This window comes from Perna viridis, chromosome 5, assembly GCF_037379345.1.
Source record: "Perna viridis isolate PV_CMFRI_1.1 ecotype Kerala chromosome 5, ASM3737934v1, whole genome shotgun sequence".
NCBI lineage: Eukaryota > Metazoa > Mollusca > Bivalvia > Mytilida > Mytilidae > Perna > Perna viridis.
The window spans coordinates 11,767,870-11,788,895 of record NC_142449.1 but is presented as its reverse complement, the minus strand read 5'-3'; the positions used below and the strand labels follow the sequence as shown (position 1 = coordinate 11,788,895).

Sequence of the window (21,026 nt, the reverse complement as noted above, 5' to 3'; positions counted from 1 at the left end):
AAGAAATGTACGTCATGTGTTTATCACAATTTTATACCATGGCTGTGGTCTAAAGAGATTTGAAGCACGTCATATTAGAAATTGAATCATATTTTTCCATAACACGGTTTATGCTTGTTTTATAAAAATAATGATTTTACTTACCTTACAATTGGAGGAACTATGATTCACGTGTGTGTTTCAATCAGATAAATAGCATGTCAGTAACTGTTTCGTTCTATCTTTGATAGTCACGTATTGTATTAAAATCAAACTCAAAATGCATGATATCTTGCATAAAAACTTTTAAGGTCCTCATTTTTAAAGTATCAATAGTAAATGTATAAATGAAACTGGAATTAGAATTGATTCTTTATTTTCCTAAACGAAAAACAAGAGCAAAAATCATATTGCATCTCTTTAGAGACAATAACTACGCCTATCCAAATCGATGTTCCATCTCGAACAGTTTTAAAGACATCATGTTATCGTGTTTATATTATTAAAATGTACCATGTACATGGAAACGTCATACCCTATACATGTAAAAAGAACCCTAACGTAAAACATAAATGAATCCTGTCGAGGCTAAATTTCAAAACTTGTGACAAAAATGCAGTTTATTTATTAGAAATTCTTTGCAGATTATTAAAATACTCAAATCAATATAAAATATTCATTTGTTTGGTTTACCCGTCGGAAACACTATTAGAAATCATCACTTTACTCTTGCGGTTGTTATTGACGCTGTCACGGTTTCTGGGTGTTTTCGGTTGTTATTGACGCTGTCTCGGTTTCTGGGTGTTTTCGGCGAGGTGCTCGCTTTTGGAATATAAAGCGGGAATTCATTGGAAATTGGGTCACTCTTCACGTTGAAGTACTCCTAAACATTTAGAGTGGGGAAACGCTCTCGGACCTACATGGGGCCTGGGAGTAAGCCAGAGGAGCCTCAACAGAGCAGCCTTGTCGCTAGTAGGAACTACACTGACTGAGGTCTTTGGTCAGGTATCCCGAAGGCTGGTCTCCGCTACCTCAAACTACTAACAGACATCTAATTACACAATCCCCACAAGGGGCAGTCGTGCGAGATCCGCAAGGATAGTCAGGACCCTAAAAACCACCAATCAGGAAATTGGATTCAGTTTGCTGGTAGACCGTCGAGAGGATAAGATTCGGCTAATTCATTAACCTAAGCAACAAACGTGGAAGACTTGGGAAGTCCAGAAGTAGTAGTTTGAGAAACAAAAGCCTATAAGTTCTTGTTGGAAAGCTTGTGGTTTTAAGCAAGCAGTTTTAAAAAGCTTGTAGGATATTTGCTAGTTACCGGGTTGTTCGATTCGATACTGTTATTTCTCTAGCTTGGGAATGGTCGCAGTCCCTCGAACAGGTGGTTTTTAACTTTCTATGTACTTGCTTGAAACATAGATTTTCAAAGACTAGATGTCGTAGAAGCTGGATGTTTCGAGACTAGGTATCTGAGGAGCAAAGTTGTTCAGAGACTAGATGTCTCAGAAATCGAATTATCGGGAGCTAGGTGCTCCAGGAACTTGGGTTAAGGCTAAGTGGTTAGATGATTCGACTTGTATATGCATTTGTCGCTAAGGCTTCGGGTTTAATTGGTAGTTCGGTTATTTTGAACAATCAAGTTTTAATATGTGTCATAAATATTGAAGCACCTTAGACTCTGTGAAAAAATACGAACGGCATTTTAACTTATTTGTAAATTGATAAGTAATTAAACACGCCATTGACGTTACACATTATCTAATCAAAACTAATAAGTAAAATTTTCATTCATTATGACATTTCAAGAAAATGTTTTTAAAACGTCATTTATGGCGTAAGAAAAGTTCAAAACGGTGGAAGATAACTTTTCTACAAAAGATTTTATTCTCACGATCAAAATTTTAAGGGAATTGCTGCATTTTCACGTACTAGTGATAAGGTGGTTTATTTAAAAGGCTATTTTCAGTCTAAAAACATCTAAGACGTAATAACATTATACTGTGGTCCTATCAATGAAAAAACTACGATTTAAATACAATATAGGACGTGTCAAATTAATACTTGTTAATGTCTTTCTTTAAAAAGTAGGTTAATTGATATATCTCCTCAATAGTTTTAAAACATTGTTTCAATCTAAACAATCTGTTTTTGTTGTATTTACTTTCACTCGAAGGTGTTTGTTAAAGCAAAAACAGTTTTCCTTCGTTTCAGCAATTAAATAAATTCGGTCGTTGACCTGAAAACTGATTTTTTTCTACTACAAGTTGTCCCATTAGTTACGGCTTGCTGTCTGACCTTTGACACTTGTTTATTTAAAAGTAAATTTAAAATTGATTATTATTACAACGGTTGGATACCAAATTTTAGGAAGACGCGAGTTTAACATATTTCGACATGTTCATTTAATACAAATATTAATTGGAACTGTTCAAAATATCGGCTAATAATTGATTTCGACAACTTTGATTATGCTGTAATCATCAGTGCAATACTTTAAACTTCTAGTAGGAGCAACGAATCTAATTAGTTAGCAATCTTCTTAAATTTTGAAGTAAAGATTTGTTTTATGTCCAAAATACCATTTGCTTTTATGTGGGTAAAATAATTCTTTAACAGTCTTTTTAAGAATGAAAAAAGAATGAATATGACAACATCTAAACAATAAATAAATATAAGTGTTGCTTTATTGATAGCCAATCTAGCAGGTCCTTAAACACACACGAAAAACTTACCGTCGACGTTCTGATTGTCCACCAAGGTTGTAAAGAAACCGATATTCTTCCCTTCCCATTTTATAGATTCACAGGAAATCATTGGAGATTCTCATAATCTGATTCCATACCGATTACAATTATTACACAATTAAGTAAATCAAATATTTGTCATTGGATAAGGTCAAATTGAGCTTTGGCTGCTTTATTGGCAAATAAGATATAAGTGATTTTTTATTTCTTGTTTTTAATATCTTTAATAATACAGAAGCTGTTCCGAGTAATATTAATATTTAGATATCACTTTGAGATCCTCTTCTTATTCCGTCTGTTCTTTTTGTTTTTCCTTTATTTGTAAGTCGGCAACTTTCAATTTAATTCGTTGACAACTTTATATACACCAACTAGTAAATACAACACCTTATTATAGTAAAAAGAACTTTTAAAAGGCATGAACAAATGAATTCATACATGTAATTCGAAACATCATTTGAGAGCAGGTTTCTTGCAGATGTATCTGATTTAATATATTACATAGGATGTACTGCCTATTGTCTATTCCTAATTTGAATGTAGTTGGGTTTGTTTTATCTTTTAACTTTGTTCATAACAAGTATAAATGTTATGTCGTGGTGTCCCTGTAATTCATTATCATTTAAAGGAGTAACTTCAGTTTGTTCTCTTAATTATTAACAAGTTTACATTAGTATAGAAAGGTGAATTACTAAATATAAGCACAGGTGACGAACAGCCTTGTTTAACGTATGAATAAAACTTTATCATTCATGGATGAGAAAGCTGCAATGTTAAATGTCACTGTCAAGATGTGTATTTATGAAATGTTACAGTATTCCAAATTTAAGAACACGTAAAACACCAAGGCTTCATTCCTTGCATTCCTTATGGTAGAAACACTCGGTGATGGATCTGGCTTCCTTTTTCGATAGTTTTAGTAATGAGTACTTCTTGTATACAACTAATAATTTGATTATGATCTACCTACATATTTGATTTTAATGCTACCGATGAGAGGTTACTCCTTGAAACACGTGTACAGCATATCGAAATTAACACTATATAAAACTGGTATATTTTTATATATAATAATTAAAAACTAATCGCTTAATTTTTCAAATTTGGTATATCCCAAAGAACTTGGGATAAAGAATACTACATACACGGTGAGGTCAGAGTCATATCTTGACCTACGCTTAGAAATCGATGGCAAAGGAAAACTATTGACCAAACTGAACGACAAACGCGACGACTTTTGATTCAGAATTGTCAACTTTCCTTTCATCTGAGGCAACATCCCTTCAGCACTTGCGTATGGCATGTTCATATCACAGCCCATACGTTATGCCAAAGCTTGCCGAAATTAAGCAGACTTTTTGTATGGCACTAGAATTCTAACAAATTGGCTTCTGGAACAGGGTTATGCTGTTATAATGTTGAAGTCATCACTACAGAAGTTTTATGGTCGTCATCATGAACTCGTGGATCGCTACGGTGTATCAATCTGCGCCATAAAGACTGATTTAATCAACGTGTCATAGTTTTCCTTTTCCCTTTCGTCTACCCCGGACTTGACTTTTTATGAGCAAATCGGCGGGTGTTTATAGAAAAGCAGAGGACGCGTACCTTACCCGTGCACCTGGTCCATGCTCCCAGTTTTTAGTGGAATCCGAGTTGCACATTTACTTTTGTTGCTTTGTATGTATGATTTTTTATACTTTATGTTATTTGTTGTGTGTGTCTGTTTTCTGTGTCTGGTCTTTGTGCCTGGATTACGTTCTTTTGATTGCCGCTATAACCTTGATTCCCTTGATTACTCTTTATGTTATCATCTTCACAGTGAAGCTAATTGATTTCTGTTATTTTAAATGTGCATGCGCATTGTGGGTTATTGCATTGAATATAACAATACGCTAACTTCACTTTAACGCTTATAATAAAGTAAGAGGCATAAAAGTCTAAGAAATACAAGACTGTACACTTTCAAAGATAAGTCCTAATATCTCAATTTTTAGGTCAGTGTGCCGTTTTATTATAGTACATAATTATTTTTTCTTTATTGATGAATAGTACGATTGAAGCGTCAAATATATTTCCTTAGTTCTGGTTTATTTAATCATGACAGAAGGTTATATCTGTAACACTCCTTAAAGATCCTTCAAAATGTGATTTGTTGCGTGAATTTGATAATACTTTTAGATATTTTGATGGTATTTTGGCCTACTTCAAAAACTATGTTCAAGATATCTACCCAAAAGAACTTAAGTAGACCAAATCTAACAATAATAGTACTCATACACCTTTTCTTTATTAAGAAATTACACCAGCGAATGACAGCCTACATACAAATATTTATGATTTGCAGTTTCTTATGGTAAATTTTCCATTCCTAGTTGGTGAAATTCCCGAAGCATTATCCTACGGTATCTGCATTTCACAGATGCTCCTTTTTACTCGCATTTGTAGTAAACGCAACATATTCCTAACAGAAAAGCTTTTGCACCAGGGGTATTGATATCACAAACGTCTAAAACATTTAAATGGTATTTTTCACCGTTACAAAACATGTATACTAAAACATATAAAAGATCGTGCAGGTACTCACTTAAAAATGATGTCACTTCCCTTATTTGTTTACGGAAATATTGTCAATAGTAAGCAAATTCTTTCAAACAAAATCCGATAGATTTATCAACTACCCTTTATAGATTTATTCGTAAAGGTTAAGATGTTTGTAAAAACTAAGTCATATTTATATATGGCACTACATCAAATTATTCTTATAAAGTTCTTGTCGTTACTACTCCAAATCAAGTCTACTGGAATTGTATTGACCGATTTTTTTTCTAATGCTGGTAGTTTTAATGGTATTGTCATTCTTTAATATGTCGAAGCTCAGCTGGCAGTAACTGCAAGTGTTATTTAAGTGCATATTTCATTTTGTCAATATGGTGTATGTTGAGGTACTTCATGGAGAGCATTATTGAGTGAAAATTACAAACTATACCAATCATATATATTGCAAACTTCGGTATTCGGTATGCTGTACACATGTTTCAAGAAAATATTTACTATTTTGGATTTAGGTCACACGCTTGTGCATTTGTTGCGTTTCACCATATTCATTCATTTTTCTTTTAATTTCAAGCAACAATTCGCTATTTAATATTCCTGTTTCGTATTTACTCTAAAATAAGGATATGACCTGAATATGCCTGGAACCACCATATAATAAAGAATAAAACTGTTAAAATAATTTATATGCTTTTCAAACAAAATGTGAAACCCATATGCATTCATACATGATTCTCATTGCAGATGCTTCAAAGTTAGATTTGAAGGCAATATTTTCTTATTCTAAAATCATGTCCGTGCAATCAACAAAATCTCCCTGACATTACGGCATGCTAGTGCGAGTTTCTTTATTAAATTTAATAAAGCAACTTGGATTTGATCTTTTAAACTACAAATAGGAAAAAAAACATTATACTTGATTATTGCAATTTTTTTTTGTGGCAAAACAAATACTCATTAACTGCTACTTCTGCAAAATCGTGGGCGTTTAATTTCTTTATATATAGCTATCTAAATGATACAAGTGGTGGGGAATCCTAAAGGTAAAATGCAACTTGATTCCGTGCATATTTTTTATCAGCTTCAACAGATATTATTCATCAAAATAACATAATTTTCCCTATCATTTCAGGCATTTAAAGTATACTTACAAAGCGTTTTCCCCATAGTTTTCAGATTGAGCTTTAGTCAAACTCGCTGCCCCTAATTTTCATCCCATTCTTATCAACTAATTTGAAATTAGTTGTAAATTCAGTCGATTTTTAAGTGCTTGTTTCATTTTTCTCTCACATTTCAACAGTTAAATCATCTTTAAAGAAATAATTTGTTGTATGAACTGTTCTTAATGTATTACATGAACATTCACACGTTATTATATCTTATAATTGCTTTTCGAAATGACTTGGTGAAGACTTTTATACAAATGATTAACATTAATGACATGAAATAGTCCAAGTATTCACAACCGTATTTCGGAGACCCAAGGAAATACAACAAATATTGATTTAACAACTATTTAAAAAAAAATAAAACGAAGTACTGATTTACAAATCTCCTTAGACGTTACACTTTTATTTATGACAGTCAGACGTAATGTAGGAAATGTATTTTGGAAAAATCCTCAATTATTAAGTGTGTCCATCGTATTGACTGCACTTTAAGATGTCCATCGTATTGACTGCACTTTAAGAATATGACAACTTTAATTGCGAAAAGAAACGTTATCAATGAATATAGAACGATTATAGCATTACATATATATATATATATATATATATCCAAAAAGTAAAATTAATCTTGTTTCCTTCATGTCAAACATATATCAGACATTTTATTACACTCCCTAGTAACCGGTCGTTCGGTCGTCAATGATACGGGCTTCAAAAGTCCTTTTTATAAATGGAGTATTTGTACTAACAGAAACATGTGCTCTATGAAGTGTTCTTGGATCAACAATACCGACCCTAAACCGTCGTTTTATTTCGGGTGCTGGTGCATACTTATCAAGGTATTCTTTAAAACTGGATTCTTTTATCCTGAAACTATCTGATTTCTTGTCGACCGAAGGATTGATGGAAAGTTTCTTACTTCCCAAACGAGAAGTACGCCTACCCCCTGAAATTTCCGACTTGTATTCTCGGTATAATTTCATAATCTCTTCAAACCTCGATGCTTTCTGTGGTTCATTTTGACTGTGGGTTTTTCCTGTTCTTGGGTCAATGAGTGACGCTGCTGCTGAAAATGACAGATTTAAATGCCTCCCTCGGTTACCATCTTGTTTAACAGTTTCTGCGTAATGTTTGTTTATTGCGCTTGGTGCGATTTCCTTTTTGCAGAGAAAAACATTGAAATTATAAACTTTTAAATAAAACAAACAGCTTCATCTGAGTTATAAATCCAAAGGTATGTCATGCATTTATAGATCTTTATAGTTTATTCATCTATATAGAAGTAATGGTGAATTAAATGTCACAATGTCTATATAGAACGGAATACTGCATTGACATCCATGTTGAAGTACGTAAAAGCTTATCTACCGGAACAATAAGTATATGTACTCAAATTTGCTTATGTGTATAGTTTGTTCTTAAGCTGTCTTGTGTTGTTGTATGTTACCTCAATTTTTGTCTCACGGCATTCTGGGTTTGATAATTGTCCTTAAGAGGAATGCGAGAATTCAAAACTGTTTTTTCATGGAATTCATTTTAGTGTTATGTTTGGATTCATTTTGCAAAAAATCAACAAATGTTTATTTTCAAAGTCTGTGATAAACTTGTAGTTATCTTAGCAGTAACTGATGTAAATAAATGAAATAATAATCAAATGCAAAATATTTCCTTACATAGTGCTTGTTATCACCATGAATTTTATTTGCGATTACGGATGTTTTGCTGCAGTATGGTAAATTTCAAAAATTAAGTAGCTGTCTTTGTAAGAATCATGCAAAATCTGAAAAATGTGATACACCCCGAAAAAGATACATATTTTTATTTTTTTTAATTCAGTTGTTTTATGGGTCTATATTATGAAATGTGTTATTATTCATTCAAATTTGCCTGCTCTTAGGAGATAATCAACATTGAAAATCCAATGTATTCTATTGTATTTGAGTGTCATTTACAGAGTTATCTCCCTTACTTTTGAATTCTACAGTGCATTCTATACAATTTTTATCTCCTATGAGAAAAACCAAATGTAAATTTCTGTTTACTAAAGCATTTTAAACAAGATATCAAAAATAAAAATATGCAGGCTTTCCAACCATGTATCACATTTTGCATGATTCTTATGTGGAGTGCTACTTAATAATAAAAAAAAAGCTATATACAGAAGAAACATTGTTTGACAACCTTACCTTGATTCTATCTGTGGATCTATAATTTGTTGATAAGGTAGTTGTTGTGTAGCCATAAACACAACAAAAAGCAATCGTAATAACAAAGCAAAGGTTATTACAGGAACACATCTACATACAAAAAGAAGACTTAACATTATTTTTATAGTATCTTAATCATCAAAACATATATTGAAGTAAGAAGCTGATAGCCATAATTAGCATTCAAAACAACTTTAAAACAACAAGTTCCTAGGATAATGTTTGTTGTTATAACACCATTTATATCAAGAGATAAGTCTCCAAAAAATACTATAGCATAAAATCATGGAAAGAATAAACTAGCAATGTTCTACTTGTTAATCATACCTGTAAATCTAAACCTCTTTCCTCTGAAAACGATGTTGTACAAGGGCGAGATTCCCTTCTTTATATACTGTCAAGAATGTTGATTATATAATTATAGTGCACTTAACAAGGTGAATATCTAGGAGGTCATTTATTACACAAGAAAAACATTTAAAAAATTATTTATTCGTTACAATGTAGTAATTATATGGAAAAATTTGGTAGAACACCTTTTTTGTTTAATGCATCGTTTCTAAGCAATAATTCTGTATTTCCTGAAATTTGTTTATTTCCTATTTCCTTAATGTACATTCTGTGTTTAGTGTGAATCGTTGAATATCTAATGTAGATTGTTGATATCTTCTTTATTTCCTTATTTTTGATATGACCATGTTTATCAAGGATGCTTTTCATTTTTTCCTTTTCCTTTAACTGTCAGGGTCAGGATATGTTGGGGAAACTCCATCCGTTTGAGCCTACGGAGATTTTTTTAGAACTAAAGCTGTATTAATATAATCGCGGTTGTTGAATGTAACACCACCTTCATTCTCTTTGTGAAAATTATCCGTTGTTCTTGGAGTAATTACGGAATTTCCTTTTTAGTATCATCAATATATTTTTTGTTTTGTTTTTGTGCTTATATATTTATTTTTGTAAGTGTAAACGACATTTTGCTGTAATAACCGTTGGTTGAATTTCAAAACTAATTTATTTCATATAAACAAAACATTATTGAGGCATTTTTTTATATTTGGATGAATATATAAGATGAGTGATAATATTTGCACATTGAAAGATCTTAATGTAATTAAATCAATTAAGTGTCCCTATCCTTTAGAGAAAAAAATTCTTGTATCCTAGATTTATTGGGGAATATTTAATGCAAAATAAGAATGAAAGATACCTTGGTAAACCGAATACCCTTCTTTAATTCCATACTAACTATTGTAGTGTATTCCATGTCACCTATTTTTTTCGCATACACTCAATGCCAGATTCGTCCTTCATTTCCACGTATCCAGCTGAAGGCCAGCCAAAAGTTGATACATTCATTTCCCTAATGTTTGTTCTACCTCTTTTCGTATAATTTTCTTATTTCATGTAATTATCTGTTTTGCTCTTTCCTCAAACGTTTTCGTTGATAGTTTAGTTGGGTAACATATATGACAGAAAAACCTTCAGAATAATTCGTTTTATTTTCTTTGTTAACATTAGATTATCCTTCTATTTCACAGCTTAAGTAGCAGTCCACCTAAGAATCATGCAGTGATTTATCGCTGTCAGACATTTGAACCAAATTGACTTACAATATGTAGGATTTAATGGAAAAACAAGAATTAATATAAATGCCTTGACAAAACATAACCCCATACTAAATATCAGATGTCTAAGAAAAAAGACAAAAGAAAATTATAGCCCGGACAAAATGTTGTATGATATTTGGCCAAAATTTGGTCTTGGAGTCAAAGGCCAAGGTCAAAAGTCATCCAATCTAGAACATTTAACTTGATGTGATTTACTTAAATGTCAAACAGGTCAGATATCTAAGTAAAAAGACCAAAAAGTAATGGCACAGAAAAAATTGTATATCGTATTTTGCCAAAGTTTGTATGTTATTTGACCCTGATATAAAGGTCAAGGTCAAAGGTCACCCATTCTGGTTCGCGACACTCTGCCCCGAGAGGATATACCAACATACCATATATTAGAAGTCTAGGTCAAAAGACAAAAAAGTTATGGTCTGGAGAAAGTTTGTATAAAAAGCGTTAAGAAAAAAGAAAAGTCTTTATGGGGGTGATTTAAGGCCCAAATGAGCAAAAAACAAAGATATGCTATATATTTTTATTTTTGATATGTTTCAGTGGAGAGCACCTACTACACATTCATGCATACATTTGGATAATATCTTCTTCCTCTTGTTAGCAAAACGGTCTAAACATAGCCTATTTTCGTATATTTCAAATTGTCAGAAATTAAGAATTTTGGTTGCTATGGTAACCAGATCTTAACCAATCAGATTGATTTGTACTTTATTGTAAATTGTTTTCCATAATACACACTTCATTGATATAATTATTTAGTTTGGTAAATTTCCACCATCAGATATAAAAAAAAATACATTCAAATTGTGACATTTTTGTGATTATTAGGCCCTAAATTGGTGGTTGCTAAGGAGTGGTTGTTGCTATGGTAACGGTGTAAACATTTTACATTTTATTCATTGCTTTTCTAATATATCCAACTGATTTAAAGTCAATTTGGATAAAATATCTGACATCAATAAATCACTTTCAGTGAAAATTGCATGATTCTTAGGCGGACTGCTACTTAATCTGTCATATCTTGATTGTTATTCTATTTATAGATTGCGTTGTTTGAAGATTTTTAATCATTTATATTAAAATATCTATATTGTCCACGTCCTATACTCATCATTCTTATTTATTTTTTTACTTCATTTCAGTAAATTCTTTTTATTTGTAACCCTACCTGTGCAACGTTAGTCTGTTTATTTATTCATTTTTTTTTCTTTTGAATCCGTTATTGGTTACCATTTGCTTATTATGAGTGCATGGTCGTCATTAAATACCAAATTATAAAATTTTCAAATAAAATCCCGACTAATTCTAGTTCATCTCTTTACCGAAGTTATAGCATTAAATTTTAAAAACAAAAAATACAAATAACGTCGGTTCCAACTTTGTGGTGACCCATTTAATAAAGAGTATTCAAGTGAACCAAGATTAAATCACAAGAATATAATCCTAGAATTAAGAGCAGACAGTGATAATAGACACAAACAACAAAGAACATGAAATTGCCAAAATTACACGTTCAACGAAACAAAAGCTAATGAGTAACTCGGACTCCATCGAATACTAGGAGCATGGACCATGTGCACCGATAGGGTAAGCTTTCTATGTTTTTTTTTCTAAAAACACCAGCCGAGTTGCTCACAAAATGCCAAGTCCGTAGTAGAAGAAGAGGTAATCAAGAAAACAAGATTCTAGCGGAAATCAAAAGAATGTAATTCAGGGACAAAGACCCCTAACTGTTGGCTTTCATCAAACACTGATCAAAAGTATGGAAAGCATGGAATAGTTATACATTTTGATAGAAGACAATATAATGCCTTCTAAAACAGACATTTTATGATTGGGAGATTGTATTGTGTACAAAACGAAGGATACTAACAAAACTGAACAAATCTAGGCAACAGTCAAAAGGAATAGTAAAATAAGAAAGTCCGCATAACAAATGACAATTTTAAGGTGAAACTTAGGGTTGGAAGCATGCGCTATGGTCCTGACTTGGTACAGGCAGTTGTGATGGAAATGGTCTGTTAAATCATGTTTTATAGCGCGCTGTACCTTCTGCTTTCATAATAGTAAATTGTACAATGAACAATTTAAAAAAATATAAAAAGTATTTGTATGTGGATTCTCTTTGTTTTTTTTCACGTTTTCACCATGTATTTGGATTATTATATCGCCTTATGATTTTCCTTCTGTTTTGGATGCCTCGGTGTGTTCGACAATATTTTGAGTGCAATAGTATTCATTACTTAATATTAACAATATTAGTATAAATAAACAATATTAACAAAGCTGTTTAAATCAATTCATACAAACTCTCTACTCATGTCACATGCCGACCCTGTTTCTCAGTGGCCTATTCCTCGAACACGCACATATCGACCCAGTTGCAGTAACCATTCCCTGGACACATATATATACAATATAGGTACATTGTCCAAAATTATTGAAGATATGTGATGAGGCGGCGGAACGGGTAGGAAATGCGAGGCTCCGCCGAGCTATTTCCCCCGTTCCAAGCCGAATACACATATCTTCAAATTTTCAACAATGTACCTATATTGTTTTTATCCTGTTATATTAATAGTTTTGTGTGTGTGTACATTTTTAAAATAAAATTTTAAAATGCATATCCCCTCAGGAGCCCCGATCGTTAAACCCGAAGAAAAAAATTAATATGCATGACGCATGACTCAGTAAACATTGAAATTCAATCCGCACCATATAATCCGTCAAAGCTGTTTGAAGAATATAAGCAATGTATCAATATTTATTTAATTCCAAGAGACAAATAAGTAAAATGAACAATAAATACAAATATTTTGAATGTTGTAAAGTCGATTTTAAGAACATTAAAGTTTTGAATTTCGCGACTTCTTTCTTTTTGGTATATGGCAGTAGAGTTCAGGGGTGAAATTTGTTCGCTAGTTTCTTTGGGATTTGAAACATTTGTTTGAGATTTTTGAAGAAGAGGAAGTTGTTGTATCGGCAGATCTATAATGTAGTGTTCCTCTGATTCATTATCTTGGGGTTTAGGCAGTAATAAATCATTTGGTCATTTGTCTTTTCAAGAGTTTTATCATATTGTAATGCTTCAATTTCTTTAAGTGGGGACCAGTTTATGTTAAATTGTGACGGACACTCTGGCTTCGACATGACTGAATTGACAAGGGAAGTCGTCTGCAAACTGATAATGAATCAAATCTGAACGAGATTTGGGATTTGCCATATATATGACGGTGAAAAAAATACAAACAAAATCATTATTTAGTTTACATAAAATCTTTTATTTCATTCAGGTGAAAACGAAACAAAACAGCAAAAAAAAAAAAGATTAACCGGATACGCAATCGCAATTTGTTTATATCGTATCTATGGTGGCGGCCATGATTAATTTACGCATACCAGAAAAAAGTAGATCCGCCGATCACGTGAGTGGGAGGAGTCAGAAAGTCGATAACCTGCTAATGTACGGATACAGCAAAACAATAACCGTATACCTTCATTCGTTTAACAAATAACCTCATTGCAGGATAAATATCGATTATATCCATCAGTGTCATATTCCCCGTACAAATACATATCGACCATATTCCTTGTACCCACACATATTGATCAATTCCTCCGTGCTCACAGGCACTTGGGACCAGTGCTTTTTTAAATCATTAAATCATTTCGTTTCCATATTTGAGTTATTATGCATGTTCTCTGACATGTCCGCTTGCTATTTATTACTGTTTATACAATATCTAGTTTTCATCTATATACTTCTCTAACAAGGCCAGAAACCGTATAAATTTTAAAAATAGAACATTTTTAGCCAACGGTAACTCCGCTTCGTTTTTCTCTTAGAATATGTTTCCAGTCGGTATCGACGAATCGTTCGTTTCTTATCGTATTCTCCTTCTTGCACAATACTTATTTCCGGCACGACAGTGTCTTTATAGTCAAAAAATAAAATTTTAAAATTCGAATGCATAGAAAATGTCAGGGGATATCATAGGGAAAGGGGAAGGAAACAGAGAAATATGCCGCTTTGGGTTCTTTAAAAATGCCCGATAAATATATAAAGTAACGCTTAGTTCTCGCTAACGAGATGTTCATTTCATTGGCTGTAAACTTAGCCGAAACATAACGAATATTGTAATTAGCCGCGTGCATAACAGCTTTGTTTTTTAGGTTAAACCTCTAGATTCGGCATGCTTTATTTAATAATTTACAAATAATATTCAAACCGTAGACATTTATTTGAAAATTTAAACAAAGCAAGTACATATATGCAGGGTTTTTTTCTGTAAGTGGAAAATGTGGGGGGGGGTCAGTCTTTTTTTATAACTTCAAAGAGGGGGGGGTCATTTTTTTGCACATGGATTTCAAGGGAGGTCCAAATTTTTAGTTAAGCAGAGCATTACACCAGTCAAATTAAAATATATTTTACCACCATTAAACATTTTATTTCATTGTCACATGCATGATCTCTGGTAAAATCAAGTTCACACATCAACATAACCATCAGGACCTAAAACATTTACAGTTATTATATCAAATTGGTCCGACTTATCTGCTGACGATTCAATTTCCTTACCAATATCTTGAATCTCAAGAGCTGTGTCTGATTCTGCTTGATTTTGATCAGACTTTTTCAAAGTATCAAGTTTTGGAATCGACTGCTTTTGCTTCAAAGAGTAATCAAGATAACTAAGGTTATAACGGTAATAGGAAGAATGTTATCCAGGGACAAAGACCAGACATGGAAAACAGACATACAAAGAACATGAAGTAACTAAAATCAAACATACAAATTAACAAAAGCACATGAGCAACTATGACTCCACTAAAAACTTGGAGCATGGACCAGGTGCGCCAGTAAGGTAAGCGTCCTCTGCTTTTCTAGAAACACCCGCCGAGTTGCTCATAAAAAGTCAAGTCCAGTGTAGACGGAAGAGGACAGGAAAACTATGACACGTTGAACAAATCAGTTTTCATGACGCAGATGGATTCACTGTAGCGATCCACAATTTCATGATGACGACCATAACATAAAACTTCTGAAGGGATGACTTCAATCTTGTAGCAACACAACCCTGTTCCAGAAGTTTATTTGTTAGAATTCTAGCGCCATACAAAAACTCTGCGTATTTTCGGCAAGCTCTGGCATTACGTAGGAGTTGTTATATGAACTCCATACGCATGTTTAATAGAGGGGGTATCACATTTTTAAAAAATGTTTTTAAGGGGAGTAAGAAAATATGATGGGGGTCAAGAAAATTCCATATGATTTCAAAATGACCAGTCCCCCATCCCAGGTAAATAATGATAAATTTCTATATCCATTTGAATCGGAAGGGGGGAAAGGGGAGCTAAAGAGTCAATTTTGTGTCCTGGATCTTTTTATGTAACATTCAAACCAGAACCTACTTTTTTTCGCCTATTGCATTTTTGTATTTATATAAAATCATATATCATTGTCCTGCCTTTCTATTTCAAATGTGATCCTAGCCCCGACCCCCACTCACAAAATTCAATATGGTTACTCTGAGGCGTATTCAGGTGGGGGAGTGGCGGGCGTGCGCCCCCTAAAATTTGCAAAGCATAGGTTGTCAGGGGTAGATTTAGGCGGTTTTAAGTTGAAACTTTAAATTTCTCTCTAATTTTACCACAAAAGATATCTACATTGCACCCACTCTATAATATTTCAAAAATTTAACCTCAAAATTTGTGTCACCTCGCTCCGCTCGGCAAAATTTTTACTGTGCGCCCCCTATCTAAAATCATGGATCCGTCCCTGTTACTCCTACAACGAAAGATGTTGGAATTCCGTTCCTTTATACCCCAGGATGGGACCAACTAAGAAAATAGCTTGCCAGACAACCTCTAGCATTGCTGGAGTACAACATGGTTTGCCACCTAAGCATTGTATCGCTTTTTTTTATATATTTCTTTATTGCTTTTATGGAAAATATTATCGGTAAAATAGTTTCAAAACAGGCAACTTGTTTCATGCTAAACGGTTAAAGCAAAATATGAGGAAAGCTATTTACAGGTTAGTGAACAGGGACGGCTTCAGACACTTTGAAAAGGAAGGGTGCAAGACATTGTGATGGTGATACTAAGACATTATTTGCCATGTTTTTTGTCAATTTTACACATGAAAATGACTAATTTTCTGGTAAAAAGGAGGGGTGCCAACCCCCTCTAATCAATGTACAGGTATTTCAGGCACAGTTGACTAATAAGTATCATTCGATAAGATGTCCTATTAAACAGGTGCATCATGAGCTTATGGTATGATTATCCTCACCTCAACATCTCTCTTAACTTGTGAAAAAAAATCACAATTTACCAGTCTGTAGAGTTTATACACGGAAACCATGAATTCAGATCAATTCAATGTAAATTATAGGTACAAGTACATGGCATGATTATGATTAGCTCAACATTCAACAATAAATCCTTTTTTTTCAAAATTTTTATGTCTGTGAATGTTTATATTTTATTCTATTTACCCATGGATCTTGGTTTTTTTCATTGATTGGTTGTTGTTTCAATGCATATTGCAATTATTTCTTGCATTTCAGGACAAGAGTGTCTTACTGTATGAAATGATCCCGCTTTATACTACTCTACTATTATGACATTTTGAGGCGGTTTCATAGTGCTACCTCCCAGAATCAACAGTTGCTTGTTGGCATGTCATACCACTAAAAACACGTTATAATGAATTAGCCAAATAGTTGTTACACAAAATTACTTTTTTGAGAAGCACTGAAAGATTTAGCACTCACTAGTCATAAGTAGAAAACTTAAATACATGTACCATTAATGTTTGCCAATGAGATAGTCATTCAAAAAACCAAACAAGTAACGATTAAGCTTCTACAAGTGAAATCACCACATGGTTATCAATAATGGGCAAATCACATACCATTAAGCAATCTATAAAAAGGCCCAAAAACAAATAAAGTAAAACTATTTACAACAGACCATAATCAACCTAATCTACAGAAAACAATGAAGTAATTTTTTAGCTCAGTTGATAGAGTGATAGCTTGCAGTGCAAAGGATTCTAGGTTGTATTCCTGGATTGTACCGTCAAGAAGTATAGATGGCTGTTTGAAATGTATGAAAGTGACTTTTACTTTTGAAGCACAACACATTTAAACCTTGTACATTTGCATAAGAAATATGATTTGAAAAAATTTACTTTCAAACTTCAGCTTCATATCAGCTTTCATTACAGTGCAAGCAGAGATTTGAACAGCATTGAAGATCATCTAAATTCTACGATGTATGAATTCTTTTCTGTCATATATATGCCATTGATGACCTGGAAGTATAAAAATCTGTAATAAATATACATAATACTCATATTCAAAGTTATTGTGATTCGTGATTCCTGTATTGAAGTAGACCTCTATTTAAGTAAACCCTACATTATATGGCGCATTGGATGTTTTTTTTTCTTCAAACAAGACATCCCATTATGTTAAAATATTATGTCTATATTACAACCTTCATTTAAGTGTCTTGGGAACTATAGTGCTACATTTTAAGCGATACACACATGTGGGATCTATTTACATTACACATGTAGAAATAATACAAATACATTTCTAAAATAAATTGACTAATGAGGGTTTATAGTGAACAATCAAAAGACTTTTAAAGGGGGTCCAAGCTATTAATTTCCTCAATTTTTGCAAAAATTTTCCACATTACTTCCAACATTTCCCAACAAAAGAGGTTGTTCCTACCTTTGGAACACCCCAAATCAATATTATTTAAAAAAAAAATAACAAGGCATAAAAATATTGTATACAGAACCTGAAATACCTACACAATCTATTATCATACTTCATTTGAACAGAGCTTCCTGTTATGTATGACTTGTCTGGTAACTTGTATCATTGGTAGGTGAACATGATGGCTGCATCCAAAATTTTCTGGAAAATATCAAAACATATTTCCTTTTAGTATGGAAAGAGATACTGAAAATCAACATGGATAGACTTTTATCATACTGTCATGACTATGTTATAATTGTACATGTGCATGACAACATACTGTACAAAAGAAATTTGATGACTGACAAAACTAGTTCCTTATCCTTAGTTACAGACATACAATGTAAGTCAACAGCTTGTATTTATGGATCTATTAAAAATCTAAAAAAAAATAAAGCACGATAAACTCCTTAAAAAATTGAAAATTGTGTCTTATATAAGGTCATACAAATGTATATGTTAATGTTTAGATTAATTTCCAAATCATATAATTCATGTAGTTTACCTCGAGTTGTGTATGAAATGTTCTCATATGACTTTTACATGTACAATACCATTGAACATTAAATATTGTGTTTGATCGCTCTTGGTCAACAAATCAGCAATACTTGTTTCATTGGAGTTTCCTTGACCTTGTACATGAATTTATTTTTGTTCTCAAAAATGAAATATGGGGTACTGTAACAGATTCTTGTAAGGTTTTGTTTGTGTTACTCTATAATCAAGTAACTGTACAACTCATATCATGTTCAACAAATTTGTATCATAGTCTGTTTAATTTAAATGAAAATCAACATTCATTGACACAACGACAACTCTTCATGTCTTTATAAAAATGTTTATATGGACTATGGAACATGTATATAGTACACGTATAAGGCTTAAGAAGTTTTTTTGTGTACCATATCTCAAACTACGATTTTTAGATTCATTAGTATTTAACTGAATGTGGTACTTAATTTTTGTTTGAATAAATATCCATATGAGAGTACACGAAACTCAAATTCAGACGACCCCCCGATCTGACGGCATGGTTTTTCACAAAATACCGTTCGGAAGTCTGACTTTAGTTCAATGGTATTGTAAAGGTCCGAGAATCCGGAATTTTCCTTTCCATGGGCTGAAAAATGTTTCCACGGGAAGTAACACCGATTGACTCCTGAGATGTTCCGTATTTGCTGAAATGAAAGACAAGGCATAAGAAGTTCCGATCAGAAGTATACTTGGCGCAAAATTTCGAAAAGTTGTAAAAATGGGGAAAAAGGGAAAACAGTCAGAAGATGTCCAGAAGGATGAAGAAGGAAATCCCATCGATAAAAAAAAACATCACATCATGGTAATTTTATGAGACAGAAATACAAAAGTTGACAAAATATTAGCCTTAAAAAGTTTTTTTCCCTAAAAAAAAAATCCATTTCAAAAAGAAGAAAAAAATCCTCTCAACAGTAGTAAATACCCAATAAGTTTATTCCACACAAATTATATTTGAACATATTTTGTACAGGAATATATTTGGGGGTATGGATACCGGGAATACAAAATCGAGGCCGTACGAAAACAGAAAATCGACTTTCAGGTCTTGATTTAAAAAAATGAGATAGTAATTTGAACAGGCGATTATTTAACTCTATGATTATCAAGCGTATGTTACAATGTGTTACTGGTGGTAAAAGCGTTTCGCAAAAGGTCGAACATATCAACAACTCAAAGTGGGGGAGGGTCCGTGCGAACAATATGAAATGTTTAATTCCCATTCCTTTCAACTTTTATTGAGCCCACTCTAGAACGATCTAAAACAAAAACAAAACAAAATAGGAATTTTAAAGCCGTCCCTAGACGCAAAAATCCAAATATTGCGAGAACCGACTCGGGGTACATTTCTCCGTGTAGATAGGGGAGAAGGAATATACCTTAAATAGAGCCTTTTATAGGAAATTCAATACTAAATCGGCATTTCTGATCAGTTGGTGGGGTGTGCATGCACTTTAGAAGGGTCTTTTATTAACTAGAAATATTTTGTCATGTATTACTAATATTTATGTCCATGAACTGTCTGAACTTGTGGTTGGTTCCATGGCCTTGCTTTTGTAAATCAGCAAGCACCCGTACAGTTTCCTAGCTTGAGGACTTATTTCATGCCTTAACTTTGTATTTCAGAAAATAATTTCAAAATAACGTTGAAAAAAAACTCCAGCGGAATTGAACAAATCAATAGACATGCCATTAAGTTTTTAAATTAGCAGTAAAACTGTACCGAGTACTACTTAATGTAAGCATTGAGTACCAAATACCAAATACTTGGAGTACCGAGTACTGCTTAATGTAAGCACTGAGTACAAAATACGAAATACTTGGAGTACCGAGTACTATTTTTTATAATAGTATTATATATTATTATAATTATATCTTTGTATGTAATTTCAAACATTTTCCCCCTTAATAAAAGATATATTCTCAATGTATGCATTTGAAACATTTAATCAATACTTTAATTTCGTGATTACAAAGTGGAAAGTTGCTGGAGGTTGACATCTTTGTTAAAGAAAGAGTAATCAAGGGAACCAAGATTATAGCAGTAATCAAATGAATGTAATCCAGGGAAAAACACCAGACATGGAAAACAGACATACAAACAAAGAACATAAAGTAACAAACATCATAAATACAAAGTAACAAAACCAAATGAGCAACGAGGTCTCCACTAAAAACTGGGAGCAGGTTCACCGGTAGGGTAAGCGTCCTCTGCTTTTCTAGAAACGCCCCCCCCGCCGATTTGCTCATAAAAAGTCAAGTCCGTGGTAGATGAAAGAGGAAAGGAAAACTATGACACGTTGAACAAATTAGTTTTCATGGCGCAGATGGAAACAACGTAACAATCCACGAGTTCATGATGAAGACCATAAAACTTCTGTAGTGATGACTAAAAGAGGTTTGGTGGTACATTTTGCAGATCCACCTA

General features: G+C 32.9%; 1 protein-coding gene across 1 annotated transcript; it reads right to left on the bottom strand.

Annotated features, from left to right (window-relative positions):
• Positions 1-6,683: 6,683 nt before the first annotated feature.
• LOC148616039 (uncharacterized) lies at positions 6,684-9,067 on the bottom strand. Its single transcript, XM_088582683.1, has 3 exons — positions 8,989-9,067; positions 8,641-8,751; positions 6,684-7,611 (listed from the first exon to the last, which is right to left on the bottom strand). Exons 2-3 carry the CDS (start codon positions 8,749-8,751, stop codon positions 7,129-7,131), a joined length of 594 nt encoding a protein of 197 aa, XP_088438809.1. The 5' UTR covers positions 8,989-9,067; the 3' UTR covers positions 6,684-7,128.
• Between the last annotated feature and the right edge of the window lie 11,959 nt (positions 9,068-21,026).

Bases quoted from the DNA above. Each gene is read 5' to 3' on its own strand.
- LOC148616039 (XM_088582683.1), bottom strand. From the start codon at position 8,751: ATGTGTTCCTGTAATAACCTTTGCTTTGTTATTACGATTGCTTTTTGT. The intron at 7,612-8,640 runs GTAAGGTTGTCA...CTCTGCAAAAAG, and splicing joins GATCCACAGATAGAATCAAG to GAAATCGCACCAAGCGCAAT.